The sequence below is a fragment of the Cajanus cajan genome, chromosome 4 (assembly GCF_000230855.2).
Source record: "Cajanus cajan strain Asha chromosome 4, NIPB_CcT2T_4, whole genome shotgun sequence".
Lineage (NCBI taxonomy): Eukaryota > Viridiplantae > Streptophyta > Magnoliopsida > Fabales > Fabaceae > Cajanus > Cajanus cajan.
In genome coordinates this window covers 3576683-3602328 of record NC_138520.1, presented here as the reverse complement: position 1 = coordinate 3602328, position 25646 = coordinate 3576683, and the positions used below count along the sequence as shown (strand labels likewise).

The window sequence follows — 25646 nt, the reverse complement described above, 5'->3', positions numbered from 1 at the left end:
GTAATCACAATATTTTATATTATTGAATATAAAAAAAAATCAAATCAAATCAAAAATTTTATAATAAGCAATTTTTTATAAGTCACAAAAATATAAAAGAAACTAAAAATAATTTATCAAAATGAAAACAGTCTCAACAAATAGTTTCAAACAACAATACAATATGTTTGCAATTTTTTTATCTTATTTTTTAAAAATCCATGATAGTAAGTTTATAAGTTTATAACATAAATGGCAAAGGGCAAACCAATTATATCACATTTTATAACCCTCACTCCCTTTCACTAATTTTACTAACATCCAATTTTATGTAACAAGTAATTGAGAAAATAAGAGCAATTAAATGGATAGAATCGTAGAAATAAGAACAATTAAAATGAAAAATAAATCAATCAATCAAAATTTGTATAAATATAGTGTTAAAAACAAAGATAAAAATTGATAGAAGAAAAACCTACCAAATTTAGTAGTAGAAGTAATCCAGTAAGTGTTAAGAACAATATCACACTACCACAATTAGGTATTTCAACTTTCTAACACTGCAAAATATAAAAAATTAAAAAAAAAATCTCATTTCAATGAGAATAAGTGTTGCAAACAGCCAACACGAAAAAAAAATAATAAAAAAAAGGGTGAAAGACAACAATCAATAATAAGAAAAGAAAAAAAAGTGTAACCTTGGTTGGATAATTTGGCTTTCTGAAAAATGATGAACTAATACAAACTTAGATAATTGATAACAAAATAATTGAAAAATAAAGGTGTCAATTGTAAAAGAAAAGAAATGAGACTGATGAATGATTTGAGGATCTAGAATTTGAAATGTAACGTACATGTGAATGTTATGAAAGGTGTGAAAAAGTAAGAGAGAATAAGTAAGGAATACAAAAGGTCTGAGCTAATTTTTAATCATAATTAATATTTAAAAAAGGATTGTTGGACTTATTACAAAAGTAATTAATAATTTAATATATTTAAATATTTAAATAATAAAAATTTTAATGATAATTAATGTCTTTAAAAGATAAATGATGACATAGTGTTTATTACTTGACCTGTCACAAGGGAATATATTTATTAATTTAAATTAATAAATAATTTTTTAATTAAAAAGTTAATATTTACCTTAATTTTTTTTAAGGGGAGCCAAAGCAAGGGCCTTAATAGCCTCATGCTTGGATCAACCCTAATTACATGTTCAAGCCTTTATTGTTTCTATACTAAGTAGAAAAAAATTCTTTCTTTATCGATGGGTTCGCTCAACGAGCCATGCTATTTGGAAACTTAAAAGTTAGGAGATGTTGTATGTTGATATTAAGGAGTATATGTTGAATGTTGAGATGTTTAACGGTAGAAACTTGAATCCTGTTAAGTTCAATGTTGAAAAGTTAAAAGTTGACAAGTAGAATGCATAAGGTTCTAGATAATGTTGAATGTTGTGTGTTGCAAAGTGTGTACTTATCATGTTGAAATGCATGTTTTTAGATAAGTTGTACTAGAAGAGAAAAATTGCTTTTAGTTGGAAGTTATTTTAACGTTGTAAAGATCTCATTTTGAGGATCTAAAATTGTGTTGCTTCTTGAAGCCCAACTATGAAAAGCCTTGGTGAAAAAGTTGTCTCCTATATGAAAGTTGTTTTTTAAAATTTTATTTTCTAGGATTTTGTTGAAAATGGTATTAAGGTCAAGCTAAACCATACTTGCCATAGGTAGGCATGCAGTTGAGGTTAATGATAATTCATAACTAAGTGCTAAAAGGATACATAGTATTTAGAGGGTAGGCAATAAGCTAATTTCATTTAGGACTTGATTTATACATATTAATGTTATAGTAGGCTCACACCCAAGTTGAATCTTCCTAGTTTAAGTAGTGAGATCTAATAAACCAAACATTACAAAGTTGTATTCTTATTCAAAGTGACATGTCGTTAGTTCGTGGTTCAAACGGCCCATAGTTGTATTGGTTTGATAGGACTAATTCACTTAAATTACTCTAAGTTGTAGAATATTATGCATCTGGGTTAGGGGTGGGGGTTGTGTTGTTGTAGAGTGGACACCATGTTGCTTCCCTAAAAATAACATATTATGGTGTCACTCTCAACTACCCCAACTATAACAAAGTGTTTTATGTTCTCTTCCAAACCTTCCAATATTAGGGATAACACCTTGTTCTCAAGAAGTTTTCCATTCATGGTGACCTAAGTCACTTAGTTTTTCAGGAAGACAAGGAAGTTTTGTTGTAGATAAATTAATTTTTTTATAGGAGCCTATGTGATCATATAAGACACCAAAGACATTTTTTTGCATATTTTAGAGAAAAATATCGTTTTGAAAAACTAGAAAAATATTGTTTTAGTATAGATTTGTTATAGTTAGTTCCAAAGGGATTCATGAGTAAGCAAAGAGGAAAAATAAGCTAGATTTATATCATGATCATAAAGAAAATAACACATCTAATACTGTATAACATACTTTCTTTTTACAAGAGTTGAAAAAGAAGAAGAAGAAGAAGCTTCATATTTGAGGAAGATTATCTTGAAGAGGAAGGACATGATGCAATCATGTCTGGGGACCAAGTATAAAAACAACCAAGAGGAGTGAGTTAGGCATAAAGGAGAAAGACCCAAGCTCTTGTTGAGCTTTGAGTTACTTATTTGTATTTCATATCTTCTTCTTTGTAAGTATTTCTTTCTTTTATTTTTGACCTTGTATTTTGGATCAATTTTTAAGTGGTGTAACTAGTAAATTGAAAATGTGTTAATCAAGCTTGTTTCGACCAAGAGAGAGTGGAAAGCATTTCTCCACGTGGACGTCCATTCACTACAAGAAAACGCAAATTTCTGACGGATATAATCCATCAGTAAAAAGGAAAATCGGTCGAAAATTCTCTATTTCTGACAGATTTGCATTCGTCGAAAAAAGGGGCGTCAGAAAAACAATCTGTCAGAAACAGTTTAATCTGTCAGAAATTTTTGACGAATACATCTGTCAGAAATTGTTTGAAAATATTTATATAATTTTAATAAATTTATCGATGTAACAACCCTCATATTTGGCCTCTCAAGACTTCTATTTCACGACACTTCATTTTTCAACCTGTTTTGCCCTTACTGCACAATTTCTAGGAAACTTCCCAGAAGGCCACCTATCCCTATATTACTCCAAGTCAAGCACGCTTAATTGTGAAGTTCTAATGAGATAAGCTATCAAAAAGCAAATGCATGTTGTCAGTATAGGTAGTACAAATTAATTCATTTAAGTCATCCTCAACTATAGAATCTCATAAAATTAATATTATGATATAATTTAAATTATTTATTATAAATTTAAAAGTTTAAATAATAATTTATATATTTTAAAATGAGAAGGGTTATAATAACATCGGTGTAACTTTTACTAAGTATTACACCGCTCAATAACTATATATTAAATGTGAATTTTGTGAATCCAACCGTTAGATTGAAAGTTCATATAACTTTATATGTTTATATCAAATTTTGTTAAAACTGAACAACAATTTGAAGGTAATCAAAGTGTTCATATTTTAGTATATTTTAAAATGTATATATTATTTCAATTTTTTTTTACAAGAATGAAGTATCAAATCATCTTGAATTAATATAAAATTTTGTATATATGAACTAAGAGTAAAAAAACTTTCAATCTAACGGTTGAATTTATAAAATTCACATTTAATATAAAGTTATTTAGCGATATAATACTTAGTAAAAGTTGCACCGGTATTATTATCACCCTTCTCTTTTAAAATATTATTTTTATAAATTAAATTTTAACATTTTAAATAAATTATTAATTAATTTAATATATTTATTCATCTTAAATCTAAAATATAAAATTCAAAAAATGTATTTATCCTTGTTTTATTTTCTAATTATCAATCATTAATAAAAATACTAATTTAAAATATTATCTAATTATATCATAATGTTTTCATATCAAATTTAAAATCAGACATTAGTTATATAAAAATATCAAGATCATATAGTAAATTGTTAATAAGATTCTAGTTAAATAATTTAAAATAATTAATTTTTCAACTATATTGTTTGCAAATAATTTATTCCAAAGCTAATCAATTTTTCTATATTAATTATTAGTAAAATTTTATAATTGGATCTATGAAATTCAACATACACCATGAGTTATTGAGCAGAGTTACTTTGTGAGTCATTTGATTCCTTCTCCTCCTCCTCTTCTCTCTCTCTCTCTCTCTCTCTCTCTCTCCTCTCTCTCTCTCTCTCTCTCTCTCTCTCTCTCTCTCTCTCTCTCTCTCTCTCTCTCTCTCTCTCTCTCTCTCTCTCTCTCTCTCTCTCTCTCTCTCTCTCCTCTCTCTCTCTCTCTCTCTCTCTCTCTATGTATATATCTATATATATAGATATAGATATAGATATAGATATATAGATATATAGATATTTAAAATTTTATTGATGATCTTTTTTAATATATGATTGTCAATTTTTGTCAAAAATTCTTACATTTTTTACAAATATAAATTTGTCGAAAATATTCCATTATTAATATAACTTTTCCTACGAATTTTTTTCCATTGGAAATATAAATTTTTTAATGGATTTATATCTGTCAAAAATTATCGACGAATAAATCCGTCTGAAACTACCGACGAATATACCCTTCAAAAATTATCAACGGATATATCTGTCGAAAATATAAATTTTTGACGAATTTGTACTGTTAGAAATATAAATTTTCTGACAGATTTGTATCCGTCGAAAATATAAATTTTTTGACAGATTTGTATCCATCGGTAAAATCCGTCAAAAATATAAATTTTCCGACGGATTTGTATCTGTCAAAAATTATATGTCAGTAACTTGCATTTTTCTTGTAGTGATTTTAAGCCCTGGACACTCTCTTATTGGCTTCACACAACTTTCACCTAGTAACACATTTTGCATGTTTGCTTATATCTTCTATCTTACTTCCATACCGCCATCACACCTTCCACACCATGTCACTTGTATAACTCTCATTAGTTGGATCAAAGAGCTAAAACTTAAAACTCAAATTTGGATAACCATGTTTAGTTAGCTTAAGTACAAGTTAACTAAACTATGATCTACTTGACCACAGTTTATTTAACTTATACCACAAGCTAATCAAGCTTATATGTAGGTGTGGGCTCCTTATATTTCATCACTTTTGGACATTTATAAAAATGAGATTGAATTTTCTCTCAACTTTTAGAATCTTTGAATTCATGTTAACAATTTTAGGGTTTATAGGATGAATCTACTTACTACATTTAATAACTTATATTTTACGTTAAATTTTAACAATTCAACTGTTAAATTAAAAATTCTTAATGAATAAATTAAGTTTACAATTTTTTATAAAATTCAAAAATTAGTTGATACTTCATTATATTAAAATTTAAATTAATGTATAATATGTTTTTATTTATATAAGTTAATTTGAATTAATGTAACAAAATAAAAAATAATTTTTAAATTTATAAAAATTTGTACACTTGATATACTTATTAAGAACTTTTAATTTAACAGTTAAATCGTGAAAGAAATAATTATACCAAGAGTTACAAGCTTCTCTATTAGAAATAAAGAGCATTTTTAGTTGAGAAACTCTAAAAAATGCTTCTAAATTTGTATTCAAACAAACTCTATATGTGTTTGTAATGTATTTTCCTCTATTATGATTTTATAATAAAAAAAATGTATCACTTTCAATTTTCAATTGTTTATTATTAAAAAATATTTTTTATAAATTTAAAATAATATTAATTATTATTTAATTACACTTATAATTAAAATTTATAATAAGTAAAAAATACTAGTATATAAATTAAAATTAAAATTTATGGTAGAGAATTTATATTACATATTATTTTCATTCATTAAAGCATATATATAATTTTTTTATTTTCGCACTAATATCTTGAGACTTCATCTAAGATTAATTTGTCATGATTGAAAAGTAAGTAAAATTTGACTAAAGAATATTTTTGTTAGTAATCGAATTTGAACATTATCTAAATAATTTAATCTTAAATTTAACACATTAATTATTTATATTCAATCTCTTAAATTTATAAGTCATTTGATTTTTTTTATATAATCATTTAATTACTAAAAATGTTACTTGTGTATTAAATATTTTGTTAATAAAATCATTTCTTACTTATAATTGAGAATAGATCTGTCCATTAAAAAGTTTTCACTTGAATTCTCTAAGGTCAAAATTTCGTATTTTCTATTTTTATTATTTAAATTCTCTATTTAAATTTTAATTGTAGAGCGAGACTTCACTAAATAAAAAATATGACTTAGAGGTCCAAATCTTTGGATACAAAATAAAAAGTGATACTCTTGACTCACATTACATTACACCCAAAATGATTGGCACTAACAATCCTATCCAAACAAAAAAAAATCACATAAATTTGAAACAGCAGGTATAAACCCTAGTGACTTCAATTGTTCGAGACACATCCACGTGTCAAGCATTAGCGCGTGCTATGGATTTTCCCAATTTTCCTTTTTATTAAGCAGAGGAGAGGCTTCTCGGTTGTTGGTGTTCATGGGAGTCTCATAAAAATTAAGTGAGCCAATGGAAATTGAGATTTAGAACAAGACAAAGGATGAAAGAAGGTAGGAGGGAGAGTGAAGTTGCTGAAATCCTGCTTAAGCTGCCAACTCTTATATGGGAATTCCACTCACTCGCTTGGGGTTGCAAAAAGAAGAGATCTGCTATTGCCCTTCATGCTTCTTCAAGTCCTGCAATTCCTTTCTCCTTCTCCTTCTCCCCCTCTCACTCTCATCATCCCACCACACTCTTTTCTCTCAAAAGGGTATTTTTCCTTCCACCGCATTTTTCTTTATCTTTCTCTCTTCTTTTCTTTTTTTTTAAATTCATCTTCCCTTCTTCTTCCGCAGAAGAGAGAACAATATCTCAACATTATACAACAACTCACCAAGGACAACCATGTGCTCTATGGGGTAACTTCTCTCTCACCTTTCTCAATGCTAAGTATTCAAAAATAAATTCTTGCTTAGCGTTGTTGATCTGTGAAAAATCTTTAACAGGAGATAAATAATGTCGAGTGTTACTTCCAGAAGCTGAAGGACTGCAATTTCAAGTTGAAAGCAAGAAAACAAGAGGCAAGAACAGATACGACTTTCATTAGCATAACAATTTTTGTGTTTATCCCTCTTTTTCTTTTCTTTGTTTAGGGATTTCTTGTTCTGGTTACATTTATGTTGTTTTATCTTTTTCCCCATCCTGGGTCCACTCTTTTATTTTGATTTAATGAATTTTTTCTTTTTATTTTTTATTTTTTTTTACAGCTAAGTCGTGGCCTGAGTCAAGGTGTACCCGAGCAGCAACCGCAATTGCAATTACAATTCCCCCATCATCCACCACCGTTGATCGCGAATCAGACGGCTGGGCCAGCCCAAATCAGTGGCGGCGAGAGCGTTGCTCAGCAGCAAGCGTGTGGACGCGCAACGACGTCGTTGGGGGTGGCGTCCTTTAGTAACGATGTGGGCCCAAATGGAATTCCGGATCTGAACCTGCCTCTTGATGAGTCCATGGCAATGGACTTTGGTGAAGCTTTGGATGTGAATTTGAGTGTGGCTAACAAAAATCTGAGTCGGGCCGTGGCAGCTCAGGCCCGTCAGAATAGGCTTAACATTTACAGGTTCAAGAAACCAATCGGAACTAGTAAACTCCGTTACTCTTGTAGATCATAATAGATTATATGCATATACTCTCTTTCTTTCAAGCTCTTACCTTCAACTCTCCCTTATCACTAACTGCTAATATTTTTTTATTATTCTTATTCACGAGGAATTTAATGGGTGTTACAGTTTCATAGTAATGTATATTGCTGTCTGCCAGATTTTGTTGGATTTATGTAGATAATTATAATAATGTGTCTGATTCAGGGTTTTAAGACAATTTAAATGCTGGAATCGGTGTATTGGTACATTAGCATCACCTACTCACTCGTCACTAAGCTCCCAATTATTTTTTAGAATGATGTTAAACATATTTAGATCAGGGTGGAGGGAGAGGAAGACATAGAGAAAAATAAAATAAAATAAAGAGATAAATATAAATACAATATGTAGTGTAAAGGAAAAGATAAAAGGATGAGGAAAAAGATGAAGTGTAAAAGCCTGAGATGTATATTTATTATCATTATCTATTTTCTAAATTATATTATAGTTTTTTATTTTATTTTTTTGATTTATTTTGATATTTTATTTTATAAATATTTATTTTAGTTTTTTATCTTCTATATTTGAATTAATTTAATTTTTAAAAAATAATTATTTTTATCTTATGACATGATTTTGAATCATTTATATTATTTAAGATGTCAAACTTATAAAATATATTTATATATATGAAAATTATAAAAGTTAATTGGTATTTAAACATAAAAAAATTAATCATAGTGAAAATCACAAAAATAAATCATATAAATAATTAAAAAAATATTATTAAATAAGAATTTTTTGAATTTTTTATTATTTTTTGGACTTATATATATATATATATATGTAATTTTCGCTAAAAGAAATTTGTTTAAATTTTAATTATGTTTAATAATTTTCATATAAATAAATTTAATCAAGTTTTAAACTTTAAATTAATTAAAAAAAATCAAAATTATCTCTCAAAATTTAAAATAATTATTATTTAAAAAATTAAATCAATCCAAATTTAGAAGATAAAAAACTAAAATAAATATTTTTAAAAAAATTATCAAAATGAATCTTAAAAATAAGATAAATAATAAAAATATAATTTAGCTTTTTATTTTATCCACTTTTAAACAACAACAACAACAAAATTCATTCCTTTACATATTTAAATGTTTATTTAACGTTTAAATTTTTTATAGAGTTGTCATAAGTGATAATAATGCCCTTTTATTTTTTTTAAAAAGATAGGTAAAAGTAGAAAACAATAAATACATTTTTACTGACTTTTATATTTGTTTAGAGGAGAAGTTAAATTTGCCTTGTATTAGACCTTGAATTTGCCTGTATCATTGAAGCTTCTCAAACTACTTAGGAGGGATTTTGACTCGTACTCCTCTGTTCTGTGCATTGCAGCATGTTTTATTGTGAACTTCCTCATTCAAATATTATTATTTTCGATCTTTCCTCAAGACTTGGATTTGAGAAAAATGTTATGCTCATGATATATATATATATTTTTAATAAGTACATCTCTTTTCTCTTTTTAAATAAATTTTTGAAATCTTTAATTTTTTTTAGTTTTATATTTTCAACATTTAATTTAGCTTTTTTCTTCTTCTTTTTTATACACATTTTTTTTTTCTTTTTTTCAGTTTTCACATGCATTCAATTATTCATTCTTCACCTATTTCAGTTGGTAGTTTTAATTCTTTCATTTTTTACATTATTTTTTCTTTCAATTTTCATACTATTATCTTCTTTCTTTTACTTTTCAAACGCACTCAGAACATACAATGTTATAGACATTGTGACATTCTCGATAGTGTCAAAGATGTCAAGTCAAATGTGTATTTTTTTGAGCATTTTCTCCCATTTACACATCTTTAAAGCATAACATTAAATTTAGTGATCCAAATAATTTTAGTATTGCAGAAAGTACTTTTTGAAATAGTAAAATTAGTGTTCCAATAAATATTTTTTGGATTTATTTTTTAATATAACACTAAATTTTCTATTCTTTAAAGAATTTTCAAGAATTATGTAAAACAACATTGTCCATAAAGTACTTTTCGAAACATTAATTTTACTTTTTCAGAAAGTATTTTTCAAAACACTTAAAGTAGTGTTATGGAAAGGACTTTCTAAAAGTGTATTATTTTACATAATTTTGAAAAATTCTTTTGGCAACAGTAAATCTAGTGTTATATTAAAGTACTTTTTGAAAGTATGTAAAAAAACACAATTCCAAAAAATATTTTTCGAAACACTAATTTCACTATTTCATGAATTACTTTTCAAAATATTGAAAATTAATATTCAAGAAAGTATTTTTCAAGACACTAAATTTAATGTTAAGGTTTTTTAAAGTGTGAAAAGGAAGGAAATATTAGAACAAAAAACGTGGGTTTGATTTGACACCTTCAAAGTTGTCGAGAAAATTGTACATGCCTATAATTTCGTTATGCATCAATTCTATAGTGTGGACCCTGGATGCATGTAAAAATTGAAAGAGGTAAGGGAGAAAAAGAGTAATGTAAAATTTAAAATAATTAAAACTATTTATTGAATTAGGTGAGGAATAAAAAAAAGGAAATATATATGAAACCTGAAAAGGAAAAAGAATGAAGCGTGTGAAAAAAAGAAAATGTTAAATTGAAAATTAGAAATGTAAAATTAAAAAATGATTAAAATATTTTAGGAATTTTTTAAAAAATAAAATAAAAGATATGTACATATTTAATAAAAAAGAAAGTGTATATACAATGAGTCTAGAATTATTGTGGATGCTTTTGCTAACAAACAGCCCATTTAACTAGAAAGCATCAAAGCACGTGAGATGAGGTTGACACACTTTAGTAGCTCTGGCCTGAGTAAGTCTAAATAAAAATAGCGCCGCCTCTGTTTTGTGTTTGAGTTGAGTTAGGGTTTGCTTTAGCCTTGCGCGTGTGAGGTCAGGCGTTTGTTCCTTGTACGGGCCGTGTACTGGATTGGGCCTATTTTTGGGCTAACCAATGTTTTTTGTTTCGGCAATAGCTATTTACATTCCTCCTTTTTATTTATATTTTTTCACCCTTCTGTATACCTTTCTCTGCCAATTATTTTCCAGGAAAAAAATAATAATATTTCTACCTGTTGTCCAGTTACAAAGATTTTCCTAAAACACGAAAGAACCTCAATTACGGCAAAACCCACCTTGTCCTGTTTCGTTCCCAAGATTACATGTCCATCAGGAACCTTCTTAGGTAGATGAACGATGGAGGATTAAATATGTTTTTAATATTAAATTCTTATCAATTTTTATTTTTATTCTTTGATAAAATTTATTTGATTTTAATTTTTGGGGTTTTCCTTCGTAAACATGATTTTTTTTTTATATCAAGGACTAAAATGTTAATTAGAAAATAAGTTTAAAGACTAAGAGTAAAAAATCAATAAAAATTCAAGAATTAAAAATAAAAGTAAAAAAAAATCAAAGACTAGAAATATATATAATCAAATAATGGATATATTATGTTGCAAATAACAAAATATATACACATTAAAAAATTGATCTCATGCATATTAAGAAAGTTAATTATCCACATTATATTTTACTAGAGAAGTCGAGGCACTTCGTGCCTCTAATAGTTATACACAAATAAATATTATAAATTATAGATAATTATTTAGCAAAAATATAAGAAAGTTTTTTTATATTCAAGGAGTATAATCGTCCACTAAAAAGTGGAGACCAAATAGGTGGTTACCAAAATATATCCCCTTTATAATATGTATAGATGTATAGATTTGAAAAATGCGTGAAATAATTGATAAATTAACATACTTTTATATATACTAATAGGGACCCTTTATAATATGTACAGATTTAAAAAATGCGTGAAATAATTGATAAATTATCATACTTTTATATATACTAATAGGGGTTGAGGCACTTCATACCTCTAATAGTTATACACAAATAAATATTATAAATTATGAATAATTATTTAGCAAAAATATAAGAAATTTTTTTTTTATATTCAAGAGGTATAATCGTCCATTAAAAGTGGAAACTAAAGGGGTGGTTATCAAAATATATCCTTTTTATATGTATAGATAGATAGATAGATTACTTCCATAATATTTTTTAAAAATTACCTTTATTATAAATGTAAATAAAAAAAATAGAGCAACTAAAATATCATACATTAAAAGAGAGATATTTATATAAAAAAAACTTTATTAAATAAGACAAAACTAATTAAAATTTATTTATATTTAAAAAAAAGTTATTTTTTTTCTTTTAATTGAAAACAAAGTAATTAGGACAACACCAAATCCTGATATGACTTGCACCCATGTCTTTTAAAAAGCTAATTAAGTTGCTGTCTTTTGTCAGGAGAGCTTCATATTTATCAATGTTCTCCTTGAATTCAAATTTCTTTATTTACATATAATTCAACTATATATTTCTTTAGAAATTTTTAGTTTAGGCATTTAGTCATGTAATTTTCCTATATGTGTCTGTTTATAAATACATATATCAAATTTTTATATCCAATTATTAAATTAAGAGTTCATAATATAATTAAAGTATGTAAATATTTTTAAAATTTGAAGATCATATAATACTTCATTATATAGATTGAAATTAATGTATAAATTATTTTTTATAATTATTTATTAATTTGGATTAATAAAATGAAGTATCAAATATTTAAAAAAATTACATATTTGATTTATACATTTAGAACTTTTAATTTAACCATAGAATTATTGAAATTTGATGTAGAACATAAATTATTGAATTATGAGTGAAGTAAATTTACTAAGACTTACTCCTAAAATAAATGAATCTCTCTCTTTATCTATCTATCTAAAATAAGTGAATCTCCCTATATATATTATAGAGAGAAAAACGAAAGGGTGATTGATCGTGAATCTTGTCTAATAAATGTTTAAACAATATATAAACTTTGATTATCCTTTTTGAAACCTAACTTGTTTTTCTCTTATTTAAACTTTTTTGTTAGATCACCATTTATGTATAGATAAAAAATAAGTGAAATTATAATTTTCTTTTTAAATAAACTTATTGATAAGTATTTAAAAGAGAAATTTTTTTAAATAATTTTCTCCCAATTATTAAAATTAACCTATATATAAATTAAAATAAACTTTTAAAATATTAACATTAAAAACTATATTAATTTATGCATAAATTAACTTTATTTATTATTTATTATTTTCTCCTTTAATTAGTAGTTGTAGAAATATTAAGCAGAAATCTGGTTTTTATTTGATGGCTAACCCAAAAGACCGGACCGGAGGCTGATACATTTATGGGTCAAAAGCCCAGCGTTGATGAATGAAGAAACCCTAGGCGTAGGGTTTCCGTCCTCTGTATATAAAGCTAAACGACGGCCGCAACTGTGCCTCGTGTTCCATTTCTCTCTCTTCTGTTATTTGCTATACCTGCTTCGTTATGATCATCAAAATAAATATTACTACTCCTATACTTTAGTTTACTTTAGTTCACCTTCTTTCACTCTGAAATAGAAATCAGCGATTTGCTATTATTTTATACGCAAGTGGATGAATTTTGAATGATAAGCGTGCAAATGATGAGAATTTATTTCGAATTATGAGAAGCTCGTCTATTTGCGAGCGATGTTTATCCTCATACTTCCATGACTCTGATGCGCTTAAATCATTCTTCTTCTTTTTTTTTAATTCGGTTTTTCATTCTTATTTACTTATCATTCACCTTCACCGAAACTCGTGTTCTATAAATTAGAATCGTGGAATTGTGGTTTCTTTTGTTATACCCGTGGGCTTCCATCATTCCTTTTTAACATCTCTTTGTTCAAGTCGTAGTCGTATTAATTTAAAATAATTCATAAGTTAAGAAATTAATTATTCCTATGAGCGATTTTATCATTAGTCTGTAATTGATTCGGCTCTAAGCAACCTCGTTGTAAAGAATCGACACATTTTCAGTCGGATCGCTGTTGGAAAATATTTTCCATCTTCCCCAAGATTGGTATATTTGAATTGGTTTATTAGGATTGCCTTTTCCATTAATAGGATGGCCTATTTAGACCATAATTTTCAAGAAATAAATTAAATTATTTTTTTATATAAGTTTATTCAGCATTGATCACTGAGTAACTTGTGTCGGGTTTGGATTAGGCTCTTGAGATTTGCCTTTTCTCTCATAACTTTATTATAGCCTCATTCTTGACATGAAATATTTCTTCATCCCTACAACATTCAAAAGACAAGGCAAAAATCTTGATTATAAAACAACAAAAGTAAATTAGAAAAAAAAAAAAAAAAGGTAGAGGAAGAAAAGAGAGCCTATGGTAAGCAAGTTCCTTATGGTACTTGAAAAATTGTGATTTAGAAAACATCAACCAATATTAACAAATATGCTAATGCTACACTAGAAAGTGTTGATCACATTTATATTATTGTTATTGTTTGAAAGACGAAAACTTAGGGATGGCAAAATGGTCAGCCCGACCCATTTTGGCCTGGCCCGCTAGAAATGGATCGGGTCAGGCCGGGTCGCCAATGTAAAATAGGTTGGGGATGCTGATCCGCCCCGCCTAAGGATGGGTTGGCGGGTTGGCAGGCCAGCCCGCATACAAAAAAATAAATAAATAAATGAAAAATATATATATTTTATGTTCAAATAAAAAAAATTGCTACAAATAAATAAATATAACCATATGAAATTAAAAATGCATACATATTGTATATAATATATGTTCAACAAAAGCAAATTACAAACTTAGAACAAAATTAAATAGAAATTAGTCCACTTACACCAAAATCAAAAACAAATTATAAACTTACAAATTGCTTATAAACTAATTTTTTTGATAGTCCACAAAACAAGTTCAAATATAATTAATTAACTTTGAATTTTTATTTTAAGAATATTAGAAATTCTCTTGGAAAAAGTTGTCTCTACTTTTTCTGGATCATCTTCATCCTCATCTTCTACATCAAAATAAAATAAATATAAAAATAATTAAATTAAAAAAATATATATATGCGGGCCGGAGGGTTGTGGCGGGTCGGCCCGCTATTTGGCCCAGCGGGTTAGCGGGCTTGGCAGGTTGAAATGATGGGCCCGGCCCCCAATTTTTGACGGGCCAACAGGCTGGCCCGCGGGCCACGACCCACTTTGCCATCCCTAACAAAAACCATGTCATTCTATATTTACATTTATTTTTTTAAAATATATTAAACTAGTATTTTAATATTGCAAATTAAATATTTATTATATAATTACTATTTATAATAAATTATATAAATAAATATTATATTTATATATATATAATATTTAAATTTTATATGAATAAATATTTATAAATATATAAATTATATTTTATATTTATGATAAATAATTTTTATTTTGTGATAGAGTATTCATTTTAATTAATGATAATTTATTTCAAAATATTAAATTTTAACTTATAAATAAATGTGATAAATAAAATTGAATTAAATAAAAATTAAAATAATTCTTAAAAACCTTATACGGAAGAAATTAAAAGTATTCTCTTTAAAGAAAAACTCTTCTGGTGCCATTATTTCACCGTAACTGATTTCAAGTTTAAATTTTTTAGATGTGATCTGACAGTCTGACACTCTCTCACTATATATTTTTTTAAAAATAAAATAAAGAGAGAGGAAGGTGAGCAAGAAAAATTAGAGTAAAAAGAATAATGAGTGTACTAGTTGATTTAAAAAGTAGTTAAAAGGTAAAATAAACTAAAAATAAAATTATAAATTATTAAAATTATAACTTATTAAAAGTATAAATTATTAGTATTATGAATTTTTAAAATTAAAAAATATTAAAAGTATAACTTATTAAAATTATAAATTATTAAAATTATAACTTATTAAATTTATAACTCATTAAAATTATAATTTATTAAAATTATAAATTATTAAATTTATTACTTCATAAAAGTGTAAATTATTAATATTATAAATTATTAACATTATTAATTTTTATAATTATAAATTATTTTATATACAAATTTATATAATTAATAAAACAGTTTTTACGTTAAATAATAAAATAAAAATAAATTAAAAAAAATTAAAAAAAAATTATAATAAAAAAAAAAAAAAAAAAAAAAAAAAAAAAAAAAAACTACTTGGAATTCGTTTCACGGGAACCGAATTCCAGCACCTACAGATATCAGGTTCACTTTCAGGGGTTCATTTTCGGGGGAAAATTTTTTAAATATTATTACAGTAAAAAATTGTAATTGTGTCATTGTTTAACTTCTACAATTTTGTACGCTTAATTTTTACTTTTTTGTTACTACTTGCTAGTCACTATTTTGTCTGACGTTAATTTATTTATTTTTTACTTGTATTAGCGTACTAATTGCATTTCAAGGTTTAAAAAAATAATTTAGCTCAACGGATGTTTAGTTGATGTAAAATAATTTTGTTTTAATTATCTTATTTTTATTTCAGTTATCTCATTTTAGTTATTTTTGTTTTTGACTCTCAAATTTTAGTTGTTTTCTTTTGTCTTCTCAAATTTTTATTCCCATTATTTTTTATTTTTTTTTCATTTTAGTCTATATTATTGGTGTACGTTAATATATGTAAATATTTTCATCATTAGTTTGTTAGGTTGTTAGAATATTTGTTGAGTTATACAGCTGTACCTTCCTTATATAAGGAATGTTTGTATATCATTTGAGATATGGAATATCATAGAATCGTTTCTATTTTCAATTATGTTTTCCTTTTCTCTAATATGGTATCTAGAGCGAACGATCCTATCTCTCTTTAATTTTTTCCCCACATATCTTCTTCCTTCTCTTGCCGTCTTTCATGGCACTTTTCACTGTTTCTAATTCTCAATATTTTCTTAACTGAACGTCTCAATGACTTCAATTATCTTCATTGGAAACAATAGGTTGAACCGGTTATCAAGTTCCACAAACTTCAGCGGTTTGTTGTCAATCCACAGATTCCTCCGCGATACCTCAACGACGTTGATCGTGAATCCTGCGTTCGAGGTGTGGGAGGTTCAAGATCAAATGCATCTGACATGGCTTTAGTCAACATTGTCGAAGTCCGTTTTGTCTCGTGTTCTTGGCGCAACTCACTCCTACGAGGTGCGGGAGACGATTCATGAGTATTTTCAAATGCAAACTAAGGTTCGTGCGCGTCAACTTCGCACTGGCCTTTATTCGGTTCAGTTAGATGGTAAAACCATGCATGAGTACCTTTTGCAAATCAAGAGCATCACTAATGAACTCGTTGGTGTTGGCTCTCCAGTAAGGCATGAGGAATATGTTGATGCCATTCTCGTTAATCTTCCGCAAGAATATGCACCAGTTGTTGTTGTTATTGAAGGTAATTTCAAGACACCTTCGGTCAATGAAATTGAAGCTCAACTTCTTTTCTTTGAGTCTCGCAGCAATCATTTTCGACAGCAGTCTATTCTGATGGTCAATTATGCGTCACATGGTGGTTCTGGTTCTCGAGGCCGCTCATTTGGAGGTCGTGGTGGCTACGGAGCCTCCGCTGTTAACCGTGGTGGTCATCTGGGGGTACTTCTGGACATGGTCGTGGTGGCCAGTTTGCCAATTTTCAATGCCAAATATGTTTAAAATTTGGTCATACTGCTAATGTTTGCCATTTCCATGCTAATGAATCCTATCAACCTCCAGATTCTATGGTGTTATATGATCCTACAACACAGCAACCTCTTAACTTCAAAAGTTCCAACACTTGGACTAATCCTAATCTCAAACCTAGTACTCCTACGGATTCCCCTTCTCAAGGAGTTTCTACTAAAGCTCACACAACTTGGATTCCAGACTCAGGGGCCTCCAATCATGTTACTAATACAGCTCAAAACATCACTCAATTTTCTCACTTTGATGGTCCGGATCAGATTTACATTGGTAATAGTCAAGGTTTGCAAATTAAGGGTTATGGTTCTTCATCTTTCATCTCTCCTTTTAATTCTCAAGTTTCCTTTAAACTTAATCATTTACTTCATGTTCCTGTCATTGCAAAAAATTTGTTGAGTGTGAGTCAATTTGCTAAAGATAATTCAGTCTACTTTGAGTTTCATCCTCACTTGTGCCTTGTCAAATCTCAAGCGACTCATGAAATTTTACTTCAAGGTGTTGTTGGTTCCAATGCTCTCTATTCCTTTCCCAATCTCAGGCTGCACAATCCTTCTGTTTCTACTGCTTACTCATGCAAGAATAAGGCTCATGTACAACCTGCCCCTGTACATTCCTTAGCTACTGTCAATTTTGTTGATGTTTTAGCTCCAGTTGTTTTAACTTCTAGTTCTAGCAATCTTTGGCACACTAGGCTTGGCCATCCCAATTTACATGTATTGAAGCTTGTTCTTAATCAATGTAAACTTGGTTTAGTAAATAAAAATACCCTTGACTTCTGTAATTCATGTGTTATTGGCAAATCTCATTGTTTACCTTCTATTATTTCTGATTCTGTTTACACTACTCCATTAGAATTGATTTACACAGACTTATGGGGTCCTTCTCATGTGATTAGTTTTTCCGGTTATAGCTATTACATTGCTTTTGTTGATGCTTTTTCCAAAAATACTTGGATTTATCCCTTAAAAGCCAAATCTGAGGCTCTCACAGTGTTTCAACATTTCAAATCCATGGTTGAACTTCAACTTAATTATAAAATAAAAAGTGTGCAGTCTGGTTGGGGAGGTGAATTTAGACATTTCACATCTTTTTTAGCCTCTCATGGCATTACTCATAGACTTATATGCCCTCACACTCATCATCAAAATGGAACTATTGAGAGAAAGCATCGCCATATTCTTGACAGTGGACTTACTTTACTGCATCATGCTTCTTTACCATTAAAATTTTGGGACTTTGCCTTTATGACTGTTGTTTACCTCTTTAATAGGTTATCTAGTGTTGCACTAAATTTTGTTGTTCCTTATACAATTTTGTTCAAAACCCCTCCTGATTATGATTTTTTAAAGTCATTTGGTTGTGCCTGTTTTCCTCTCTTACGACCTTACAATACTCATAAACTTGACTATAGATCACAAGAATGCCTGTTTCTCGGTTATTCTCATGCTCACAAGGGTTATAAGTGCCTTTCTGCTACTGGCAGAATTTATATCTCTAAGGATGTTATTTTTAATGAACAAAGATTCCCTTATGCTCATTTGTTCCCTCAGTGTCATGTTTCCTCCTCCACTTTACCTCAATATTTTACTCTCCAACCTAACTTGTCACCTTCTACTTCCCTAATTTCTTCCTCTCCTACATCTGTCCATTCTTCTACATCTCATTCATCTTATCCTACCTTTACAGAGTCTGCCTCCTCATCTTCCCCTCATGTTCTTGTCCCTTGTGCAAACACTGATTCTACCACTCAAGGTTCTAATTCTTCTAAGTCCCCTACTGCCTCATTTTCTGGTTCTATTTCCAACAGTTCAGAAAAGGATATTCCAAGAACCATCAATAATCACCCTATGCAAACTCGGTCAAAGCCTGGAATACACAAACCTAAACTCCATTCTTCTATATTTCTGGTGCATTGTGAGCCTAAAACAGTCAAACTTGCTCTTGTTGATCCTCTATGGTTTGCAGCTATGCAACAAGAATACACTGCTTTAATGAAGAACCAAACCTAGGATTTGGTCCCTCTCCCACCTAATAGGAAGGTAGTGGGCTGTAAATGGGTTTTTCGCATTAAAGAGAATGTTGATGGATCTATAAACAAGTACAAAGCCCGGTTGGTTGCCAAGGGTTTTCACCAAGTTCCTGGATTTGATTTTCATGAAACATTTTCTCCTGTTATTAAGCTTGCCACTCTTAGAATTATTCTCACTTTGGCTCTCACAAATGGTTGGGAATTACTTCATCTTGATGTGAACAATGCTTTCTTAAATGGCTTGTTGGAGGAAACTGTTTTTATGGTCCAGCCACCAGGTTTTGAAAGTGCAGATAAAAGTTTGGTATGCAGGTTAAATAAGGCACTCTATGGCCTTAAACAGGCTCCACGACAGTGGTTTGACAGGCTCAAAACTACTATTTTGCAATTTGGTTTTTTTGCCTATAAATCTGATCCTTCCTTGTTCACTTACACCCTTCAACAACAAACAATTTACCTATTGGTGTACGTAGATGATATCATTCTCACTAGAAGCTCTCCATCTCTTATTCAGCATCTCACAACTCAGTTAAATGCAAGATTTGCTCTCAAACAGCTTGGTTTGTTAGACTATTTTCTTGGTATTGAGGTCAAATATTTTGCTGACAAATCTATTTTAATGACACAAAGCAAATACATTAGGGACTTGTTGCACAAAACAAAAATGGCTGAGGCTCAACCTATTTCCTCTCCTATGGTTTCTTCCTGCAAACTCTCCAAAAATGGCAATGATCTCTTTCATGATCCTACCTTATTTCATTCTGTTGTTGGGGCATTACAATATGCCACTTTGACTCGTCCAGAAATTAGCTACTCTATTAACAAGGTCTGTCAGTTTATGGCTCAACCTTTGGACACTCATTGGATTGTTGTAAAACGAATCTTGTGTTACTTAAAGGGTATTATTTCTCATGGACTTCATTTCAAACTTGTTGCGCTTGGGAAATCATTCAATTTAACTGCAATGTGTGATGCTTATTGAGCTTCTGATATTGATGACAGACGCTATACATCTGGTTCTGCCATTTTTCTTGGTCCTAATTTGATATCTTGGTGGTCTCGTAAGCAGCAAGTTACTGCAAGGTCAAGCACAGAAGTTGAATACCGAGCTATTGCTCAAACTACTGCTGAGTTAACTTGGATTCAAGCTTTGTTAAAGGAACTGCATGTCCCTTTCTTTCCTCCTACCTTGTTTTGTGACAACAAGAGTGTTGTTGTTATTACTCATAATCCTGTTTTTCACAGTCGTACTAAGCACATGGAAATTGATGTATTTTTTGTTTGTGAGAAAGTGTTGGCTAAGCAATTACAGATTCAACATATTCTTGCCTTAGATCAGTGGGCTGATATTCTGACCAAGCCTCTATCTTCTTCCCGATTTACAGTTCTTAAAAACAAACTTCATGTGCAGGATTTTTCCTCTAACAAATCCTTCACATAAGTTTGAGGGGGAGTATTGGTGTACGTCAATATATGTAAATATTTTTCATCATTAGTTTGTTAGATTGTTAAAGTATTTGCTGAGCTATACAGTTGTATTAAGGAATGTTTGTATATCATTTGAGATATAGAATATCATGGAATCGTTTTTGTTTTCAATTCTATTTTCCTTTTCTCCAATATATATAATTTTCTTATTTACTTTATGTTAGATTTAATTGTCCAAAAGAAGAAAATGAAACAAATTTCTTAGGGGCAAAATTAAATATAAATGACTAAAAGCAATTCCCTATTCTCCCTCCTTTTTTTTGTTCGTTATAATGCCTGATTGAATTCCGGATTCTATAGCTTGTTAAATAATCATAGTTTTTTATGGATCTTTTATTATTTCTTTTGAGAAAAGTTCTCTTTCGACCTGAACAAGGTTCTTATGAAATAAATTCAATATATACATCCAATAAAAACTAATCTATAAAATTTAAATTATAAATATTTTAAAATGATCTTATAAATCATTAAATAAAATATATTACCGTTTAAAATCTGTGATGTTTTTTTTTTTAATGTCAAAATAGTCATTTAATACATGATTAAAAAAAAACACGTATCAGAAAAGGGAGGCACATTTGCCATTTTCTGTTTCTTCTCTGTCGTAACTAATGAATTCTATGTCGGAGATGATCTAACAAGCCACCCCAGTTTAAGCCCATTCCTTCCGGACCATGGGAATGGCAGTGTCTAAAGGAAAACAGGGAAAGCCCCTGCCCCTTTTTCTTAGTGCACCGCGAATAGTTAAGAAAAGAACTTATTCATACATTTGCATGCATAGGACTTGGGAGTATAGAATAATAGGAATTGGACTATAGAATAATCAACTATTGTCTCACCGGGCACATTCCAAACAATTCAAAAGCAATGCATTTGAAAACGAAATTGGCAAAATGTAAAAAACAGAGAATTGAGCATAAAAGAGAAAGTTCATATGGCTGTAGATACATGAATAGCAGCAAACGTAGATCAGTGCCGGTAGTTTTCATCATCAGGACATTTGCCTAAGTTCGATCCACCTACTGCTCTTCGTACTGCTCATCAACTTCATCATCATATTCATCCTCCTCCTCTGCAGTTGCATCCTGGTACTGCTGGTACTCAGCTACCAAATCATTCATGTTACTCTCTGCTTCAGTGAACTCCATCTCGTCCATTCCTTCTCCAGTGTACCAGTGCAAGAAGGCCTTGCGCCTGTACATAGCAGTGAACTGCTCACTCACCCTCCTAAACATCTCTTGAATTGATGTGGAGTTCCCAATAAAAGTGGATGACATCTTCAAATTCTTGGGAGGAATATCACAGACACTGGACTTCACATTGTTGGGAATCCATTCAACAAAATAAGACGAATTCTTGTTCTGCACATTAATCATTTGTTCATCCACCTCTTTTGTGCTCATCTTTCCCCTGAACATAGCAGATGCAGTCAAGTATCGGCCATGTCTGGGATCAGCAGCACACATCATATTTTTAGCGTCCCACATTTGCTGGGTCAGTTCTGGGACAGTAAGGGACACATACTGCTGAGACCCACGGGAAGTGAGTGGTGCAAATCCAACCATAAAGAAGTGGAGACGGGGAAATGGGATCAGATTGACAGCCAGCTTCCTAAGATCAGAGTTCAATTGTCCAGGAAACCTCAAACAACAGGTAACACCACTCATGGTTGCAGAAATTAAATGGTTCAGATCACCAACTGCAATTAAACCACAAGGAAATAAATCAACAAAAGTTAATATTTGGTTATATGCCTAATCTGGGAGCAATTAGACTACAACATAGTAGATAATACTTACAGCTTGGGGTGCTGAGTTTCAATGTCCTGAAGCAAATGTCATAAAGTGCTTCATTGTCAAGAACCATGCACTCATCTGCATTTTCAACCAGTTGGTGTACAGATAAAGTGGCATTGTATGGTTCCACAACTGTATCAGAAACCTTTGGAGATGGGAAAACAGAGAAAGTGAGCATCATTCTGTCTGGGTATTCCTCCCTAATTTTAGATATCAATAGTGTTCCCATGCCAGAACCAGTACCTCCTCCAAGAGAATGACAAACTTGAAAACCTGGAGAAATTAAACTAAATTTTTAGATTTCAGAATAAAAATAACTAAAATGCACAACCATTATCGTCAATCGTGATAATTATTAGACTACCAATAATCAGATTTACTACACCAGGCACCAAGTATACATTCCACATAGAAGCATTCGCATAAAATTTACAATCTAAAAGAAGCCACATTACAAGATCACGAAAGCATCTAGCCCAGTTCTTAGCTGACCCCTGCTAAGCTTAAGGAATCTATAGAAGTTAGTTATGCTGTTTTTCAAAACATGGAGCTCCTAAATATGAACACAGTTGTGTGGCTCCTAAATCACCACCATTAGGAGGAGATATTTTTGTAATAACTAACAGTTGAGCAAAATTTAACAATATTTTGTTTCATGAATCTGTATTGCTTTAGTATGCAGGTAGTTTTCCGATTCGATCTTTGAATTTACATGTAGGGGGTAAATATATATACTGCAGTGACTTTTCCTGTAACTAAGGATCCAAGTGGAATTACATACTTTCAGGTATTTCGTACTGTTTAGAGAATCAGCAAAAAAAAATGACATTTATAAATCAAAAAAACAATTTTAAACTTTGCTTAATTGAGAAAGTCAAGGTCAGGAGAGAATATCAACATTAGATTATTATTATTATTATTATTATTATTATTATTATTATTATTATTATTATTATTATTATTATTATTATTATTTCATAAATATAGTCAAACATCACTGTCCCAAAATAGTTTTGCTAAGTAATAATAATTAAACACTATAAAAGATAACGTGGTCCCTGCTTGTCGTCATTCTAGACAACAGGGACCACATTTAACAGCTCAGCCGTGTCATTTTCTCCCAAAAATCAAGTCATCTAGTTGCATAATGGGAACAGGGGAAAAAATGGAGAAAAAAATAATTGAGATTTGACACAGCAACAATTGCAGTAGAAAGATGACATAAAGAAAATCCCGACACTATTCCAGATCTATATTATTCTTTGATTTATTACATTGGATCCACAGATAGCAAATAGAATGAAGAGTCATAAAATAAGGAGCGTGATGAGGATCCACAGATAGCCCTATTTTTCCCTTTCTATTGAATATCATAGGGTAGGGAAACATTTACCAAATTGTTTCTCACGTTCAACGTAGAGTCATATCAAGACACTAATACCATACATGATCGATCCGTAAAAAATAATCGGAAATGGATTCAGTGCAGTCGGAAATCACACACATTCACGTAGTCAGTGCTTTACAACTGTTGGGTGAAGACTGGACGGCTCAGATCTCAAATTCATGTTTCAAACCCGACTTATAAAGTGTGAATCGTCCGATATTCATCCAACAGTTACGTTGATGAGTGATGGCAGTGTGAATCTGTGTTTATACCGACTGCAGGCAAATTGTATCCAACAATGGGACCAAAACTAACAGCAACTATATATCTAGGTTGAGTTGAACTTGAACATTGAATCTCCTAGAAGCAAATGTATAATCAAGTTCATCATGCACATTCCTCCGCTTGGATTTAATCACAATGCAGGAATATATGCCACGTTTATCATTAATCTCTAAATCCGTTATCCAGATCTAAGTCGGCATCATCCATGCGAGTGAGAAGAACTCGTGGATCCATAACCGTCTATTACAATGACAAACAAATCTCGAAAAACATAAAACGACGAGAGTTCAAAAGCATTCACATAAACGACGTGAAAAACAGAGATAAACGGCAAGAAAAATTTCACAGATCTACAAACGCATCGCGGTTTAAGCATTAGAGCGTCCGAAAATAGAAAGAAGAAGAGGAAAAAAAAAAGTGGCGATACCTTGCAAGCAATCGCAGTTTTCAGCCTCTTTGCGAACGACATCGAGGACGGAGTCGATCAATTCGGCGCCTTCGGTGTAGTGACCTTTGGCCCAATTGTTACCGGCGCCGGACTGGCCGAAGACGAAGTTGTCAGGGCGGAAGATCTTGCCGTAGGGGCCAGATCTGATGCTGTCCATGGTGCCAGGCTCGAGATCCATGAGAACGGCTCGGGGAACGTACCTTCCGCCAGAAGCCTCGTTGTAATAGACATTGATCCTCTCGAGCTGGATATCGGAGTTGCCCTGTTCGTTGTACTTTCCGGTGGGATCGATGCCGTGCTCGTCGCAGATTACCTCCCAGAACTTGGAGCCGATTTGGTTGCCGCATTGGCCTCCCTGGACGTGCAAGATCTCTCTCATGGCTCCGGCGAAGAAAGAGAGATTTAGGGTTTGGCGTGTGGATCGGCGGAGGGAGGGAAATGAAATGAAAATGAAAATGCGATGCGTTGAGGCTAGTGCATTGATTTATATGGATGCGAGAGAGAGAGAGATTCGGAGGTTAGGATGGTAATAATGGAGGGCGGGATATTTTGTTTTCAAGTGCGGTGTCCTGTGCCGCTCATTCTTCATTCTTCAAGGGTCACACCCATGTTACCGCTACCAACCATCCCAGCGCATAACTTAGCTCACGTTATCTCACACGGCCCCACTTTTCTCAACCTCCTTTTACATTATTACCCATTGCATCATTGCCTCTTTTCGGTGCATTTTTTTTAGTGCTTCAGATTCAACATCTCTTATCAATTTTATTATTTTATTTTCTTTAAATTACTATTAGTAGGATCAGTCTTTTAAAACCCGGACCGACCCGGCCAGTCAGA

General features: G+C 30.4%; 2 protein-coding genes across 2 annotated transcripts; one reads left to right on the top strand and one right to left on the bottom strand.

Moving 5' to 3' along the window:
* The first annotated feature begins 6416 nt into the window (after positions 1–6416).
* LOC109793573 (uncharacterized) lies at positions 6417–7779 on the top strand. Its single transcript, XM_020353041.3, has 4 exons — positions 6417–6846; positions 6932–6994; positions 7082–7156; positions 7343–7779. The coding sequence occupies exons 1-4, from the start codon at positions 6637–6639 to the stop codon at positions 7745–7747; spliced, it is 753 nt and encodes a 250-aa protein (XP_020208630.2). The 5' UTR covers positions 6417–6636; the 3' UTR covers positions 7748–7779.
* A 13902-nt stretch (positions 7780–21681) lies between these two features.
* On the bottom strand, positions 21682–25347 carry TUB5 (tubulin beta-5 chain). The gene is made up of 3 exons (XM_020353202.3): positions 24786–25347; positions 22690–22959; positions 21682–22589 (listed from the first exon to the last, which is right to left on the bottom strand). The coding sequence occupies exons 1-3, from the start codon at positions 25183–25185 to the stop codon at positions 21910–21912; spliced, it is 1350 nt and encodes a 449-aa protein (XP_020208791.1). The 5' UTR covers positions 25186–25347; the 3' UTR covers positions 21682–21909.
* Positions 25348–25646: the final 299 nt, after the last annotated feature.